We start from the raw sequence: 19,557 nt of genomic DNA on the forward strand, positions 1-19,557 counted from the left end.
GTCTCATCGGAACCCACGCCTTATGTAGCTACACGCAATGTGTGTCCTGGTGTGTCCACGGGTGGCCCAGTCGTCTAAGGAGCCGCGATTCGCTTTGCAGAGTTGCGTCCCTTGGGCACGCCAGAAACCTTTGATTGTGGGTTCGAATCCCGGTTCGGGCTTTCCTCCAACATTAAGCTGACACGCCGTGCTATATCTGGAATAATGTTAAACGCGGCGTTAAACCAAACTCACTCACTCACTCACTCACTCACTCACTCACTCACTCACTAACTCACTCACTAACTCACTCACTCACTAATTAAGACGTCGCAACAGTTGCTTCTCTTTGTGAAAATCAGTCACAATACCGGAAGGTTTCACAAGTTACCTAAAGGGACCTAATTTTACAATCAAGTTACAGAAAAGGGTATCATCAGTCGGATATTCTTAATCTTCTTAATAGGACATTATATTATAATTACATTAAAACATAGTAGTTTTTATTATTCCATACATTTTTACCTCCTCAATACTGGTTATTCGTCGTTAGCATTACTTCCCTAGAATTGTCATACAATCCTATGAATATAAATGATAATTTATTGTGTGCCGGGTTGTTGAATATGATGGTTCCCTGTTCACATTTGAATACAGTAGTTTAATCTCTCTTTGTTGTTCGCTCGCTCGGGCCATATTTCCTTCCCTATCAATTTTCAGATATTTAATTCGATTTTGACTTTGGGAGCATCCTTCCCTTTTCCGCTTTGCAAAAAACGCGAATTAAGTCCCTTTCATTAAAAAAAACAAAAAAACAACCCCCCCTCAAAAAAAAAAAAAAAAAAAATATTACAAAAATGAAAAGAAAAAAGAACTTTGATGCGAGGCATCAACACATCAGCAACAAATTATCATGTCTTTATAAAACTGGCAAACAATTAAATCTGTAACGAAATATTTAAAAGTACTTAAAAGTATATGAACAATACTGATTACAATTCATTCCCTGTTTTACATATTACACCAGCTGTTGCCAGAACGATGCCCTTACATGCCTCACACCCTGAATTTGAAACAGCGAGGGAGGGAACGTGTATCCCTGTCGTCGACCCTGTTCGTTTCGCTGTGTGGAGTTGAGTCCATTTGGCGTGTCTGAAGTTTAAGATTGTGGGTTCGAATCCCAGATTCGCCCTGATTATGATTCTTGGTTCCTAAAGAGTTTCGCAAAAGTGGTATAAACCTGAGGCCTGCATCCATTCGGACTTCCCTCCAACATTAAACTAACAGTGGCGGTGGGGTAGCCTAGTGGTTAAAGCGTTCGCTCGTCACGCCGAAGGCCCGGGTTCGAATGACCACATAGGTACACTGTGTGAAGCCCATTTCTGGTGTCCCCCGCCGTGATATTGCTGGAATATTGCTAAAAGCGGCGTAAAACCATACTCACTCACTCATTAAACTAATGTTGTAGCCATTATAGGTGCATATGTGTCCCAGATAACATAATGACACAGGCTAGGGTGTGAGGTCTGATTATTTATTCTGTCGTGATAAACCTTCACCCTGGAACAATGAATACAATAATAAACATACAATTATATCTAGTACATCAAAACTGAAGCAGATTAATTAATAATCTACTACACTTATAAGCTATACATGTTATATCATTTATAACATTTCACAATTATAAGCTTAGATATGTAAGTTTAATGGATTTACACATTTAATATAAATATGGTACAATAAATATTATATTATGTTACAATGCAAGCAATATATAAGTATACATATATATATACCCGGTGAATCCCACTGGGGTGTATTTGGGTGGTCACAATCCCTTGTAAATAGATTAAATCCCTCGTGAAAACCTGTTCATGATATAAAATACATCATGAAGGTATGTTTATCTACACACATGAACATAACATGTAAACTATTATCAACTTATTAATACACAATACAAGTTACAGAATACACAAATGTCCTAGATTAACACAGACACACATATAGTGAAATGAAATATATCTAGTATACATACACTCACCATGCACACACTAATACTAGTAAATGTGACATGTTTAAATATAATTAAGGATCTATATAGACATTGATTAAACTTAAGTGATTTGCATAATTATACTGGCATGAAATACAATTATAACTTTTAACTACTAACCTTTATATAAGTATATCCTTTCTTCCAGTCCAGTGCACAGTGAAGTAGTAATGCCAAGTGCAGGGTGAAAACAAAGGGGTTTGAAAGTGGGACACAGAGATTTAAAACTAGCCAATCCAGAGGACGCCTGGGCTTACACTCTGATTGACCACCAAGCAGTTGACTGACCAACTAAGTAAAACATGACATTAGAATAGGGCTTTAATGATAATACTTGACTTACAACTATTTAAGTATGCAGCCTGAAATGAGAAATACAATAAATAATTCTTGATTACTGCAATATCTGAAATATACAAAATATCATTATTGACAACATACATAGTAAATTAAAAGCTAATTAATAAAACATGATTGATATATACAGAACTACTATCTACCACACACTTCCCCCCCTGGGACTAAATGATGTCCTCATCATTTGCCTGAGATAAGGTGAAGTAGAGTGTCTTGAACTTGTCCAGGATCACTCGTCAGAATACCACTGAGCATCAATGAAGTGAGGTACTCTGCTCTGGATTTCCAATCAGGTTTTGGTACAGCTGCTGACATCACATATTCACCACTGGTCATCCACTGTGGTTTAGTCCTGGAACGACTGGATGTCCTGGGACATGCTACTGGTGGTGTGACCAATCTCTCTTGAGGTACGCTAACATCTTGTGCTATCCCTGGTTCTGAAGGAAAATTCAGAACTTCAGATGTTTCGTCCTCCTGTGATGTCTGTGCTGTGTCAGATGTATCATTGTTGGAACTATCCACCGCTGAAGATGCACCCACATCCTGCTCCAAATCTAGAGCAACTTCCTGTGACTGGTCCTCTGCATCTTCATCATCCACAGCAGTACTATCTATATCTGCCTCTACCTCAGCTGGCCTATCAACTACATCTGCAGCTGAAACTGACGGTTCGGATGAAGAGATGGGGACAAGTACAAAGTCATCATCTTCACTCTCTGCGGTGGTGTTTTGATCATTATCAGTTGATGCTGTCTCTCTCATAGTAGGTTGCAGACGTGGGCTAGACCTCCTTTTCCGTGGTTTGGGTACAGGAATAGATGTTTCTGGTCTAGGAAGAGAACCAATGGGCAGTAACAGATTCCTATGAAGAGTCTTCTTCCTGCCCCCTCCGTTTTCCTTTTCAACAACATACACTGGTATAGAAGGGTTTGGTTGGCTTGTGACAATGTAAATGTCATCTTCCCACTTGTCAGCTAGTTTGTGACGACCGTCAAAAGCTACTACTTTAACAAGGACACGGTCACCCACATCTAATACAGCTGCTCTTGCACTCTGATCGTAGTAGGACTTCTGCTGGGATTGAGACTCTTTGGCTTGTCTAGTAGCTATCTCATAGGCATTACGCAGCTTTTCCTGAAAGGTCTTGGTGTACTTGAGAATTGATCTCGTGGTGACAGGTTCTATGTCTAGTCCAAAGGCCAGATCTATAGGAAGTCTGGGATGACGACCGAACATGAGATAGAAAGGAGAGTGTCCAGTAGATTCATGTCGTGTGCAGTTGTACGCATGCACTAGTGGTGCAACATGGGTCTTCCAATCCTTCTTGGCTTCAGGTTCAAGTGTTCCAAGCATATTGCACAACGTCCTATTAAACCTCTCGCACATTCCATTACCCATGGGATGATAAGGTGTTGTGGAGGACTTGTCTATCTTTAGAAGCTGACAAAGCTCAGTCATCACCTTGCCCACAAAGTTAGCTCCCTTGTCCGAATGAATCCTTTTGGGCAAACCATAATGGACTACAAAGTTGTTGAAGAACAGCTCTGCTGTGGTTCTTGCTGAAGTGTTCTTTGATGGATATGCCTGTGCATAACGAGTAAAATGATCTGTTATCACAAGAACATATTGCTGACCACCTGTAGAGGGTTCCAATGTCAAAAAATCCATGCACACTAGTTCAAGTGGCTGAGATGTTGCGATACTAACCAGAGGTGCACGAATTGAGGTGGAGGACTTGCGCTTCATGCATCTGCCACAAGATTGTATGTGAATCTCAACATCCTTGGTCATACCAGGCCAGTAGAACCTTTCCTTGAGGAGAGAAACTGTCCTGTCTCTGCCTGGGTGTCCTATATTTTCGTGAAGACTTCGTAAAGCTGCTGCTCGACACCGTGAAGGGAGAACAAGTCGCTTCTGTTCAGTTCCATGCTGTTGAACAACACGGTAGAGAACATCCTTCTGGATTTTGAAGTGGTCGTAGTTCTTCAACAATATTGTCATCTCTGAGTTCCCTATATATGACCTTCTGTCAGGCTTGATCCTGTTCTCCAGTCCCTCAATGATGGTTGCAAGACAAGGGTCTCTAGCTTGCGCACGTCTCCAATCATTGGCATTCATGTTACACTGATCTTCGTCTACATTGATTTCCTTCTCTCCTGTTACATCTGTGGACATACAGAGACTTTCTACCAAGCTGTTTACATTGATCATTCCACAGATAGCACGAACTGAATCTGCTGTGATTTGATCAACCTCAGTATTGGCTTCTTCAGTGGGCAGCCGGGATAGAGTGTCTGCATCCACGTTCTCTTTTCCTGGTCTATATCTGATGCTAAAGTTGTAGCTTGCCAAGGCTGCCAACCAGCGATGACCCGTAGCATCAAGTCGAGCTGTAGTTAGTACGTATGTGAGCGGATTATTATCTGTCACTACAGTAAAGTCATTACCATACAGGTAGTCGTGGAACTTATCAGAGATAGCCCACTTCAGACACAAGAACTCTAATTTATGTGCTGAGTAATTTCTCTCTGAATGGTTCAAACTCCTACTGGCGTAAGCAATGACCTTTAAGTGACCTTCCTGTTCCTGGTACAGTACTGCACCGAGACCTTGGGTACTGGCATCAGTATGAAGTTCAAAAGGCTTCAAGAAATCAACGTAACCAAGCACTGGCGGTGTTGATAACTTTATCCTCAACTCATTGAAAGCTCGATCCTGCAAAACACCCCATGTCCATTCCTGTTTGGTCAGCTTCTGGGCTCTTGACTTCTTGGAAGCAGTCTTTGGCAGTAGTTCAGATAAAGGCTTTGAAATCTTTGAAAAGTCCTTGACAAATTTTCGATAATAGCCTGCAAACCCCAGGAATTGTCGAACTTGTTCTGGTGTAGTTGGCGTAGGCCATTGACGAATCTTGTCAATCTTCTCAGGATCTGCTTCAATGCCATCAGCTGAAACAATGTACCCGACGTATTTGACCTTTCTCTTGAAAAACTTGCATTTCTTGGGAGCTAGCTTAAGTCCACATTCCTGCAGCCACTGGAACACAAGCTTAAGCCTCTCGACATGCTCCTCATATGTCCTGGAGAAAATGATCAAGTCATCAATATAGATCAGACATATATTCAAGTGCAGACCTTCTAAGCACTTCTCCATCAGTCGTTGATAAGTAGCTGGAGCATTGGATAAGCCAAAAGGCATCCGGTTATACTCGAAAAACCCTAAAGGACCTACTGTAAATGCGGTTCTTTGCTTATGATCTTCCTCCACCTCTACCTGATGGTAGCCGCTCTTCATGTCAAGGACAGAAAAGTAGGTCATACCACCTAAACAGTCAAGCATTTCTTCGATTCTGGGGAGTGCATAGGAATCTTTTATGGTTCGGCGGTTCAGTTGCCTGAAGTCTATACACATCCTGAGTTTTCCATTTTTCTTCTTAGCAAGGACTACATTGGATGCCCATGGGCTGTGTGAGTGTCTTATTACACCTGCAGATAGCAACTCCTGTAAATGACTTCTAACTTCATCAAACATAGCTGGTGGAATACGACGATGTCTCTGCTTAAAGGGCGTGTGGTCATAGAGCTCAATCCGATGCCGAACTTGTGTTGAGTGACCCAAGTCATCATCTGCCTTGGAAAAGATGTCCTTGAATTTGAGTATGGTGTCTAATCCTTCCTCAATCTGATCACGTGTTAGGCCCTCCTTATCCATCTCTATCTGATCAATCAATGTGTCAGAGTCTACGGGACGACCAGGTGGTAGATCTTGAATTGTGACCGGTTGCAGCTCACATAAAATAGCCCGAGTCGGAATGACGACAGCCTTGGTAGTGACATTTGAGATGTGCACTTCAATGGTATCCTGTCCTTGAGGGTTGTATTGGATGATAGTTGGGGCAATGTCAAGATCATGTGGTACTGCAGAACTGATGGTTGGTTGTAGCAATGCACATACCTGAGGATATGCTAACCCTCTGCTCAGTTGACCCTTGATGACTGTGGTGCTATTACTAGGGATTACAACACTTTTATGTTCTGCATTCCTAACCAAAGCAAGTTTCCCATGGTTTCTCTCCAATTCCTTTTCATGTAATACAATACTTCTGAATGCTAAGTACCAGGGGGTATGCAAATTGGCCTTCTGTAAAAACCTATCTCCATTTTGGTTTCGGCATGTTTCAAGAAAATGTGATAACACATTTGTGCCCAGTAAAACTGGCACCTTTGCATTGTATCTGGTGTCAGATACCACAAGAAACAGACAAGATACAGAGTCCTCATTAACACCACCTCCAGGAGTCCTAACTGTAACCTCGATAATTCCCTGATATTGGAGTTGCTCACCACCAGCACATTCAATATCAAGCAACTTATCCAAAGACACTAATGGGATATGAGAAAGATGATTCTCATAAAAAGATTGAGAAAGTATTGATACAGTGGCTCCAGTATCAAGAAGGGCGCACACTGGAATGTCCTCAATGTAAACTTCAACTTCATTAGAAGTTCCTACTAATCCTTGAGGCAGTTGCCTGTGTGTGGGGCGTTGAGAATTGCCTAATGGTAGCCCCTCCCCATAGGCCCGGGCAAGTTTAAAGGGCGCCTCTGATGATCCAATAAGACACGACAACCATAGGCTAAATGGCCTGGATATCCACATCTGTAGCAAATAGGTGTGTTTCCTTGAGGTTGTGTGTTATTCCACTGTGACGTGATACGTCCACCTGTCGGCTGAGACTGCTGTGGGCTGGGGGGCTGATACAGTGGTGCAGCCGCACCCTGTGGGGCATCCCCTGACTGTGCACCCCTCCAAGTAACCTTTTGTCCACACTCTCTACGTCTGGGATCTCTGCCTCTTCCCCTCCATGAACCACTCTGGTGTTGTCTGTCCTCATAGCTTGGTGGATTGGGATGTATAAATGACTGACACTGATATACCTGAGCAGACATCTGTGTCTGTTGTTCTTTCATCTCTGAAATTTCTGCTTTCAATTCTTTCATCATGTCCTTAAGTTCCGAAAGGTCTCTTTCTTTGGCAGTCTCAGTTGTCGAGGCCATCTTCACAGTTGCAGACTTGGGCCTGATCTTGGGTGTGTCTCGTTTCCCATGGTTCAGATCAAACTCAAGTTCCCGGAGGCATAGTCTTAATTCATCAAAATTGGATATAGCATCGTATTTGTATCCAGCTAGACTCTTAAGCGATGAGTGTAGACCATCCCAAAGTCTTGACCTTAGCATATCATCCTGTTCTTCTTGTGAGATGTGCTTTAGTTCAGTAAGCTGGAACAATAACCTCTCCAACCTACAACTCCAGGTTGCCACGTCCTCGTCATCATGCTGACTGGTACTGTAGAACTCTGATAACAAGGAGGAACAACTCCGTAATGTTCCAAAAGCACTCTTAAATTTGGACAACAACTCTGCAATAGTTGCCTTATGACCTAATTTCATGGAAACCAAAGCTGCTTCTCCTTTAAGTGATTTGCGAAGGGCTTGCAATATTACCTCGGGGCTGTATGTCTTACTCTCCATGAGGCAATCCACCTCATATCTCCAAAGATCATACTCTGTATCTTTCCCATGTTCTCCACTGAAGAATGGTAATCTGGGAAAATGCTGGTAAGAAACTGATGTCGGATGGCTATGACTTGTTTGCGGCTTTGAGGTATCAGACGAGTCTTCCATCTTTATAGCAATACCTTCCTCCTGAGACATTCCATGTATCCAATGCTTTAAATCCTCTGGAGTATCATCTTTAGGTGTCATCCCCATCTTTCTAAACAGTTTCACCATGTTACCCAACTCCTCCTTACTGAGTTCCATATTGGACAGAGTGGATATAATCGCGGACAAATGTTCTAAGAAGAGTTTATATTAACAAGTGTCACTAAGACGAAAAAAACTAAAGTGCAATATGGCGCCAGCGCTGTTGTCACCTTTGTGACTAAGTATGTATGTGACGATGAAAGAAGCAAATTGACAAGAATGTGATTATAGCTAGAAAGAAGGCATTATGAGCTGAAAACAAAATGAAGGGCAGTAAAGCAGACTTGATATAACCAAGTGAAGCAGCAAAGTCATCTGAGTTGATCACCTGGAAAAGAATATGAACATGTCTAACTACCAATTAATACTAAAGTATGGGATAGGTGGGTTCAATCACATAAAATGAGTGAGTGAGATCAAAGCAAACTAACCTGGCTTGACGACACTAATGACAATATAAGTGGGACACGACCAGAACCACCTGTTATACCATCTTGGTGCATAGATGTGTGCAAGGTGCCGTGAGTGCAGGGTGATGATAAATATATGTAGTGAGTCAGTCACAGAGTCATTCTGGGTTTATGGATAACATGTTTTGGTTTGGTTAATGCATAATGCCTAAGATGAATGCCTACACACTTTATTAATTAAGCAAGTATTTAAATCTTATCTAAGCATTATGTAAACACAAAGCACACCACTCATACACATCACAATGAAATACCATGCATCACTAATGCATGTGTATCCGGGTACATGTAGTCAACACTAATAAATAAAGAAATACAGTTTACAGTGACCTTCAAGGTCAGTAATGGCACCATGGTTAAATATACAAAAGAAAAAAATGTGTTGCAACACAGGAATAACACTGCAGTATACAATCAGTAACAAAGTATGACAGGGAACACCATTTGAATTTTCAAAGAAATATAAGATGCATCTTCTGTAGAGTATAACACAATTATGACTGTTTGCTGACAATAGAACAAATGCGCATTTGATGAGACAGAGCTAAAGCAATTGCTTCATAGCTAGCTTTGAAAACGAGTCCATGATTGCGTGAATCTTGGTACAAGTTGATAACATTCTGCACCCAAATAGTTCATGATTACCACGTATTCACATGGGTATGCAGTCCATTACTGGATCACTGGGATGGTCACTGAATCACGGGAATTGTCACTCCACCCAACATCAGTCGTCAACAGATCCTCACTGGGGGCTCCATTGTTGTAGCCATTATAGGTGCATATGTGTCCCAGATAACATAATGACACAGGCTAGGGTGTGAGGTCTGATTATTTATTCTGTCGTGATAAACCTTCACCCTGGAACAATGAATACAATAATAAACATACAATTATATCTAGTACATCAAAACTGAAGCAGATTAATTAATAATCTACTACACTTATAAGCTATACATGTTATATCATTTATAACATTTCACAATTATAAGCTTAGATATGTAAGTTTAATGGATTTACACATTTAATATAAATATGGTACAATAAATATTATATTATGTTACAATGCAAGCAATATATAAGTATACATATATATATACCCGGTGAATCCCACTGGGGTGTATTTGGGTGGTCACAATCCCTTGTAAATAGATTAAATCCCTCGTGAAAACCTGTTCATGATATAAAATACATCATGAAGGTATGTTTATCTACACACATGAACATAACATGTAAACTATTATCAACTTATTAATACACAATACAAGTTACAGAATACACAAATGTCCTAGATTAACACAGACACACATATAGTGAAATGAAATATATCTAGTATACATACACTCACCATGCACACACTAATACTAGTAAATGTGACATGTTTAAATATAATTAAGGATCTATATAGACATTGATTAAACTTAAGTGATTTGCATAATTATACTGGCATGAAATACAATTATAACTTTTAACTACTAACCTTTATATAAGTATATCCTTTCTTCCAGTCCAGTGCACAGTGAAGTAGTAATGCCAAGTGCAGGGTGAAAACAAAGGGGTTTGAAAGTGGGACACAGAGATTTAAAACTAGCCAATCCAGAGGACGCCTGGGCTTACACTCTGATTGACCACCAAGCAGTTGACTGACCAACTAAGTAAAACATGACATTAGAATAGGGCTTTAATGATAATACTTGACTTACAACTATTTAAGTATGCAGCCTGAAATGAGAAATACAATAAATAATTCTTGATTACTGCAATATCTGAAATATACAAAATATCATTATTGACAACATACATAGTAAATTAAAAGCTAATTAATAAAACATGATTGATATATACAGAACTACTATCTACCACACTAACATGCCGTGTGTATATATATATATATATATATATATATATATATATATACAGAAACTTACTCACTCATTCATTTATTCCTTATGTAATCTGTATTCATGTCCAACGTTTTTTCTGACAAGCTTATCCTAAAAACAATAATAATCGTAATAGCAGGTAAGCCATATATTTGTTTAAATAGTTTTCGAAACCGACCGACAAAAAAACCAGATATAGACAAAATATGACTTTTGACAAAAAACAGTTAGGTGAAATGAAAACAACACACCTGAGATTTTGTCATTTCTGTTCGTAAGGAATGGTGGATGATACGTATAAAGATCTTTGTTTTAACAAAAAAACAAAAAAACAATAAATTATTAGCCCGTATCGTTACGCAATCATACTTCCGTGATGGCATGAACTACGAGTCTGGTTTTAATTCATCAGTAGCAGTAATCTTCTGGAGATGAAAACTATTGTTACTCTTTTTTTCGAGTACATGCATTGACTTTAAGGCCGAAATGTTTGTATCTTAAGGCTACAAGTTTGCTAAAAGCGGCGTACATTCAACCTCACTCACTCACTCACTCACTCACTCACTCACAGTCGAAAGACCTTTTCTTTCGACTGTGAGTGAGTGAGTGAGTGAGTGAGTGCGTGAGGTTGAATTTACGCCGCTTTTAGCAATTTTGTAGGCTTCACACATTTTTCATGACATTGCTATGGTGAGGCGGTCGGGTAGCCTAGTGGTTAAAGTGTAAGCTTGTCACGCCGAAGACCCGGGCTCAATTTCATTTCTGGTGTCCCCCGCCGTGATATTGCTGGAACACTGCCAAAAGCGGCGTAAAAACATACTCACTCACTCATGTTGCATGGACATCAAAATATTGCGTTTGTTTAAATTTCCCATGGTAGGAAAATAATTTCAGTTGGCCAATTTCATTTCTTCCTGTTTCATCTCTAACTCGCAGTTCTCAGGACACTAATGTTTGAGTGTGGGGGTTACTTTGTTTGTTTGTTTGTTTGTTTGTTGTTTATTGCTGCACTCAACCATATTTCAGCCATATGACGGTGCTCTGTAAATTATCGAGTCTGTACCAGACAATCCAGCTATTGATATGAGCATCGATCTACACCATTGGGATACGATGACATATATCAACCAAGTCAGCGAGCCTGACCATCCGATCCCGTTAGTCGCCTGGTACCACAAGCATAGTCACCTCTTACGACAAGCAAAGGTTGCTGAAGACCCATTCTAACCTGGATCTTTACGGGTCCTGGCGGTTACTGCCTATGTCATTTGAAACAGACACCTTCTCCTTAACCCATTTGTTCTGATGCGTTTTAAACAGTTGCAGTTTCGCCTCTTGTCTTGATTGACAGTTCCTATGAACTTTGTCTGACGTTACTCTCCGTTGATTGACAAATAAGTTAAGTTTAGTTATGTGCATAAATTAAACAATCACCTGATTCATGTCACACCGCAGTACATTGTATTCATACGCCTTGAATGTTTATAAACCTCGTCGTAATTGTCTGTATTTGTAACAACTCAAAGGAATTTTATCAATATAAAAACATAAATTTTATCAGTACAAAAACTCTGGATATGTGTACCCTATTCACACACATGAGTCCCAGGACCCATGAAGATCTGTGGTAGCGTTGGTCTTCAGCAACCCATGCTTGCTGTAAAAGGCGGCTATGCTTGTCGTAAGAAGCGACTAACTGGATCGAGTGGTCAGGCTCGCTGACTTGGCTGAAACATGTCACCCTATCCCAATTGCGTGGATCCTCATGATGTCATTCACTGGATTGTTTGGTACAGACAGCCGTCAAATACATGTAGCTGGAACATTGCTGAGTGCGGCGTTAAACAACAAAGAAACAAAACATGAGTCCCATGGAAAGACAGGTCAAAAGAAATATCTGAGGCAGAAGGCGACCCCTTAAACACTTAAAGCAACATACAACCGCGTCAAATCAAAAGACGTTATAAGGTGGTACTTGTTGTTACCCTGTCTGGCGCTCGGCATAAAGGGGCTAAACAAGGACTGGTCGGCTCGGAGTCAGTATACTGTGTCTGAGTGGGGTATTCATGTTAACTGTGGCATGGTATCTCAGTGTGCTGGCACTATAAATCGGCATCAGTCCGGACTAGTACACGCAGCCACAACAACCTACACACACGTGCATGCAGGTTGCTGTATAAGTGCAATAATCTTGGACGTCGCAAAGAGTTTTATCCAATATACTTTTTGAACACGAGACAGCAGGAAATAGATATCAGCAGCTGACACAATTCGATCTATTTGATCTTCTTTACTCTCGCTTTGAAGTATTTGGGAATAACCACGGACAAAACGGTCATGGATGTCTGATTGGGTAGAGCCGAAAATAAAAGTCTGAACCAATGGTGAAGAAGCTTTTGGAGCTGGCTGTTTGTCAAATGTTATACACATGTATTTGACAGGTACATGAACACCAGGAACAGCAGATGGAACACTAGTATGTTTGCGACTTCGTGTAGTGCGTATCGCCAGTGGAGCCATACTGGGTGGAGGAGAGAAAACACTGTTGGCTGAATCACAAGATCACCAATTTCAAGTTTTACAATGAATCACAAGATCACCAATTTCCAGTTTATTTTATGAATTCAACACCACCTTTTTGGAGCCACGGAATTAAGATATTGGACATAATTCATTTCGGCTCAATCTCGGGTCAACTGTCAAAATTAGCACCACAAATTTAATGTTCACATCAGAAATGATAGTTTCAGTGTGAGTTATGTCTTGATGTTTTTCGGGGTCCTTTTTATACCATGCCGATGTAATGTTCTGCAAATTCTGCATCAGTGGACCTTTCTTCAAAGACAACTGCATTTGAATAATTGCCATTCTCGTCACTATCGCTATCCATATTGAAGCGATTTTCAATAAACAATGAGCTCGCCAAAACAGTCAGCCAAAACTAAAACCAACCACGTCGGGCGAGAAAAGTCCGTGCTACAACGAAAATTTATCACAGTAACAGGGTAAGACACCAGTAAGATCCTGACTGTAATATAAACATATTATTGATATCCTAACCCTATTTCAACCAGAAACGTGGAAATGTAACGATATCTGGCCCTATACAACAAAAACGGCGAGAGCTACTGACAACACGTGCTCGTCTGACCCCGCCGACAATCTGAAGTGTCTTCCCTCTTCGGGAATGACGTTCTATGTGGAGTGACGTCCCTTTGATTAAGATGTCTGGCTTGCCAACATGATCTGCTGTCTGGGGCCAACTAAAGACTTGTAAAATAGAAGGGTACTAAATGTAGGACAGCATGAAAGGTTATTGGTAAAAATACAACTTCAGCGCAAGGTCAATTCATCTGGTTGTGAAATGCCACCGAATCCCACTGTGAATGTCTTTGAATCCCTCTGTATGTGAATGTCATTAAATCTATCTGCCTGTAATTGCCAGCGAATCCCTCTGTAAATGCCACTGAATCCCTCTGTCTGTAAATGTCACTGAATATCCCTCTGTAAATCTCAGGGAATCCCTCTGTCTGTGAATGTTCGTGAATCAATATGTCTGTAAATGCCACTGAATATCCCTCTGTAAATGTACGGGAATCCCTCTGTCTGTGAATGTCACTGAATATCCCTCTGTAAATGTCAGGGAATCCCTCTGTCTGTGAATGTCACTGAATATCCCTGTGTAAACGTCAGGGAATCCCTCTGTCTTTGAATGTCACTGAGTATCCCTCTGTAAATGTCAGGGAATCCCTCTGTCTGTGAATTTCACTGAATATCCCTCTGTAAATGTCAGGGAATCCTTCTGTCTGTGAATGTCACTGAATATCCCTCTGTAAATGTCATGGAATCCCTTTGTCTGTTTATGTCACTGAATCACTCAGTCTGTAAATGTCACTGAATATCCCTCTGTAAATATCAGGGAATCCCTCTGTCTGTAAATGTTCCTGAATCCCTATGTCTGTAAATGTCACTGGATTCCTCTGTACATGTCTTGGAATCCCTCTGTCTGTGAATGTCACTGAATCCCTCTGTCTGTGAATGTCACTGAATATCCCTCTGTAAATGTCAGGGAATCCGTCTCTCTGTAAATGTCACTGAATATCCCTCTGTAAATGTAAGGGAATCCCTCTGTCTGTAAATGTTCCTGAATCCCTATGTCTGTAAATGTCACTGGATTCCTCTGTACATGTCTTGGAATCCCTCTGTCTGTGAATGTCACTGAATCCCTCTGTCTGTAAATGTCACTGAATATCCCTCTGTAAATGTCAGGGAATCCGTCTCTCTGTAAATGTCACTGAATATCCCTCTGTAAATGTTCCTGAATCCCTCTGTCTGTAAATGTTCCTGAATCCCTATGTCTGTAAATGTCACTGGATTCCTCTGTACATGTCTTGGAATCCCTCTGTCTGTGAATGTCACTGAATCCCTCTGTCTGTAAATGTCACTGAATATCCCTCTGTAAATCTCAGGGAATCCCTCTGTCTGTGAATGTCACTGAATCCCTCTGTCTGTTTATGTCACTGAATCTCTCTGTCTGTGAATGTCACTGGATTCCTCTGTACATGTCTTGGAATCACTCTCTCTGTACCTGCCATTACATCCATGTACCTGTGAATTCATTGAATCTCTGTCTGTTAACGTCACTGAATACCTCTGAATCCATCTGTTTTTGGCATTGACTCCTTATTTCTGTAAATTCATTGAATCTCTTTCTGAATCCCACTATCTGTGAATGTTATTGAATCAATATGTATGTAAATGTCGCTGAATCCCTCTGTAAATGTAATTGAATCCCTATACCTGTAAATTCATTGAATCTCTATCTGTGAATTTGACCGAATCCCTCTCTCTGTACATGCCATTGAATCCCTCTATCTGACAATCATTGAAACTGTTTGTGAGAGGGCAACCGGTGTTGATTTGCATTAGGGGAATATCCATCGACTTTATACAACATACAAATAGTGTGACTGTTGACAGTTGAAATGCTATGATTATGGCAAGATCCTTCCACTTCAAGTGTTGGCGTCGATTCGGCTTCATTGCATTAATGCTTCAGAATAGCAGCGATGGGACATCTTTGCATTTACGACATATTAATCAAATTTCAAATTTCAAAGGTGAAATGCAAAATATGAAAAACGCAATACCAACTTCTTACAACATTAAGGATTTATTTCAATATTGAAATTGAAAGTAGAACCAATAATTTAAGATTCCACGTGATAAAAAACATTAATCGTATCATTCATCAAAAGCCATCCACTTGTCGTGATAATTATCCAATTTCTACTTTCCAGTTTATAAACTGTCTGATAGGGCTGCATAAAAATGAATTGGTCATGTATCTGATACATATAAGTATATTGTGTTGAACCCCAAGTATGGTTGAGCGGTAGTTGGACACTGATTTGTATCTCTACGTGACATGTGTTTTTTTTATAAATAGGACAAACCGAGAACAAACACCATGTTGATCAATTGGAAATGGAGAAACTAGATGATCTTATTTATATCCATTAATCTGCCTTGCTCCCTTCAAAACCGTTTCCCTGAAAAAAAAATAACATACATTTAAAGCATGGCTCCTTTGTCTTTCACGATGCTCCAACTAACTGAAACGTTAGTTAAACACCACTTGGCAATGACGGAACTTCTTTTCTTTCCTATCATTACTTTATGCATGCAATTGTGATTTGGCAGCTTTTCGTTCAAAGAAAAGAACAGAAGGAAAGGAAATTACTATTATCTTGATCAGGGCTATGCTTGATCATAATAGACCCAGCAACATGGGTAAGTAATGTTTCGGTGATTGATAAATGTGCTCGAGTTGGTACAAAATAAATAGTTCTAGTTCCCGGGTCATGCATTACATAACCCGAGTTGGCAAAGAGAGGTGCACGTGCGAAAGGGTTCCTGAATATCATTCGAAATACCTTTAACAAAAAAATGTTTTTTAAGCTTTTTAGGTGCTGAATTTGCGGAAATGGTTTTAATAGGTTAGAGCACTTGGACCATGGACCATGATAACAAATCGGACTCTTAACTAACCGTGTTAAGGATTAGACACCAGCGCCCACTTGCACAAAGCGATCTTAGCGCTAAGATGACCGTTACTCCCATACTTTAGCATAGGCTTAATAGTCTTAGCGCTAAGATCGCTTTGTGCAAGTTGGCCCAGGTCCTCGTGCTGTAACAAATCCATATTGCAAGACATCATAGGAGCATAATCAGGTTGATGTGAGTTTAAGTTAAAATGAAGTGCCATTTGTCCTGTAAAGGGTCCAAACATCACACACACACACAACAGTCCTCTCTTTAGGAACTTAAGGTCAACCTTATCCACACAATTTGGATGAAGACGACTGCATTTCGTAGACATAGCAAATGCCTAGTTGGTAGCACGTGTTTACCCAGATCTGTTTCTGCAGTAATAATGACAAAACTAATGAGAAGTTGATGTGGTGCTAATGCTGAACACATGACAGTCCACCGGATCTCTACAATGACGAATACTGTGCAACCACGAACAGATGAGCTGAAATATTTAAGCGTCAGTACGGCTAAAGGTTAAACCATCCACAGATATCTTGTAACCGCTTGTAAAACACTTGTAATAAGTAGATAACGACGAGCATTCTATACCATATTAAGCGACTCTATACAAAACAATGAAAGAATACCCAAATACTAATACCTATTTTAGATTGTCTAACAAGTCCACGCATCAGTACACGCCAGCTGGGTTGTGATGGATGCTGTTCGAGAATGTGGGTTCGACCTGTGACCTTCATATCTTGACCCCAGTGATTTCCACTTGTCCCCTAAATTGAAAAAGGGCCTGCGGGGTTGAAGGTTTGAGGACGACACCAATTGACGGCTGGACTTCTATATATCGGGCATTAATGATTGGAAAACCAGATGCGGCTCAAAACGTTTTGATATCCGCTCGTAAAAGTACTTTGTTTATTAAATAAATCTTAACAAAAATGACGATTGAAAGGTAGCTGGACTTTGGGTTGTATAGATCTATAGTTTTGGACAGTAAGTCTTGAATCTGGATTTTTCCCGTTTTAATAAAACATGAAACGCCTCCACCCTTCTCACTACCGGGGATTGCCTAAAAGTCGGGCCAAGAAAAGTCGGGCCGGGCCGATCCAGCGGGTAATACTAAAAACGGATTGCAGAATAATAAAACGAAACGCGAATAACTAGGCAGATCTTAAGTGTGCACAAAACGTATAGTTTTGCTCATTTAATTGAGTTTGAATAAAAATGCACCTTCAACAATGTAATTAACTGACGATTATGACTACATACCGTGAGTCTCGTAGAAAAGTCAGTGTCTTGACTGTGTGTATTCTTTGATTAGAATGCTTCTCACCGACCTTAGCGTGTGGGGGTGTGATGTCCTGGGCAGGAGGCGACAGTGTTTTGACTACTCTTCTTTCATTAATAAACGTGTTAAGGTAATTAACCTTTACTAATTCGTGTTAAACCAACACAGGATGTTTTCTGGAAGTGGATATTCGCGAATGTCAAAGGACTGACACGACACGTGTTAATAACTGTCCAAGCACTTCTAAAGTTCCTAACACTATTTATATCTAAAGACTAGTATTATATCTAATTATTTACCACTTTATTGTCTCATATTTCAGTAGTTAAAGAAAACACAGGCTCAAAGTGAAGCCTTTTTCACTCTATCTATTCTCAGTCTCTATCAGAAGTGTTTGGCTTGTGTTGGGTCCGACTTGGCCCGGGCTGTCAAAATGCACTTTAAACACACAAATGTATCATCAAATTTCTTTAAATCTATAGACTAGCATTATATCTACCTATATACCACTTTATAGTGTCAAAGTTCACTGCATTTAAAGAAAACAAGGTGCTCAAAGTGAAGCCCTTTTCCCTCTACATTCTTCACATAGTCTCTATCAGAAGTGTTTGGTTTGTGTTGGGTCTGACTTGGCCCGGGCTGTCAAAATGCACTTTAAACACACAAATCTATCTTCAAATATGTTTACATCTATAGATTATTATTAAATCTACCTATATACCACTTTATAATGTCGAGGTACTTCGTATTTAAAGAAATCTGCGCCGTTAAAGTAAAGCATTTTTACTGTATTTTCTTTAAAAAATCCAAGTCAGAAATGTTCGGTCCGACCTGGCCCGGGCTGTTAAAATCAACTTAAACCTCACAGATGTATCATCAAATGGATTCACATCTATAGCTTAGTATTATATCTACCTAAATATCACTTTATAATGTCACAGATGGCTGTACTTAAAGAAAATAAGGTGCTCAAAGTGAAGCCCTTTTTCTCTACATTCTCAACATAGTCTCTATCAGAAGTGTTTGGCATGTGTTGGGTCCGACTTGGCCCGGGCCGTCAAAATCAACTTTAAACACACAGATGTATCATCAAACGTGTTTACATCTATAGATTATTAATAAAACTACCTATATACCACTTTATAATGTCGAGGTACATCGTATTTAAAGAAATCTGCGCAGTTAAAGTGAAGCATTTCTACTGTATTTTCTTTAAAAAATCCAAGTCAGAAATGTTCGGTCCGACCTGGCCCGGGCTGTTAAAATCAACTTAAACCTCACAGATGTATCATCAAATGGATTCACATCTATAGATTAATACTATATCTACCTATACACCACATTATAGTGTCACAGATTTCAGTATTTATAGAAAACAAGGGGCTCAAAGTGAAGCCCTTTTCATCTCTACATTGTCAACATAGTCTCTATCAGAAGTGTTTGGCATGTGTTGGGTCCGACTTGGCCCGGGCCGTCAAAATCAACTTTAAACACACAGATGTATCATCAAACGCGTTTACATCTATAGATTAGTGTTATATCTACCTATACACCACTTTATAATGTCCAGGATGATCGCATTTAAAGAAATCTGCGCAGTTAAAGTGAAGCATTTTTACTGTATTTTCTTTAAAAAATCCAAGTCAGAAATGTTCGGTCCGACTTGGCCCGGGCTGTCAAAATCATCTTAAACCTTACAGAT

General features: G+C 40.0%; 2 protein-coding genes across 2 annotated transcripts; both read right to left on the reverse strand.

Annotated features, from left to right (window-relative positions):
- Window positions 1-1,784: 1,784 nt before the first annotated feature.
- On the reverse strand, window positions 1,785-3,793 carry LOC139478405 (uncharacterized). The gene is made up of 2 exons (XM_071260850.1): window positions 2,159-3,793; window positions 1,785-1,850 (listed from the first exon to the last, which is right to left on the reverse strand). The coding sequence occupies exon 1, from the start codon at window positions 3,782-3,784 to the stop codon at window positions 2,576-2,578; it is 1,209 nt and encodes a 402-aa protein (XP_071116951.1). The 5' UTR covers window positions 3,785-3,793; the 3' UTR covers window positions 1,785-1,850; window positions 2,159-2,575.
- A 1,871-nt stretch (window positions 3,794-5,664) lies between these two features.
- LOC139478404 (uncharacterized) lies at window positions 5,665-8,919 on the reverse strand. The gene has a single exon (XM_071260849.1). The coding sequence runs from the start codon at window positions 8,218-8,220 to the stop codon at window positions 6,955-6,957; it is 1,266 nt and encodes a 421-aa protein (XP_071116950.1). The 5' UTR covers window positions 8,221-8,919; the 3' UTR covers window positions 5,665-6,954.
- Window positions 8,920-19,557: the final 10,638 nt, after the last annotated feature.

This window comes from Haliotis cracherodii, unplaced genomic scaffold (assembly GCF_022045235.1).
Source record: "Haliotis cracherodii isolate W230 unplaced genomic scaffold, xgHalCrac1.p SCAF_4, whole genome shotgun sequence".
Classification (NCBI taxonomy): domain Eukaryota; kingdom Metazoa; phylum Mollusca; class Gastropoda; order Lepetellida; family Haliotidae; genus Haliotis; species Haliotis cracherodii.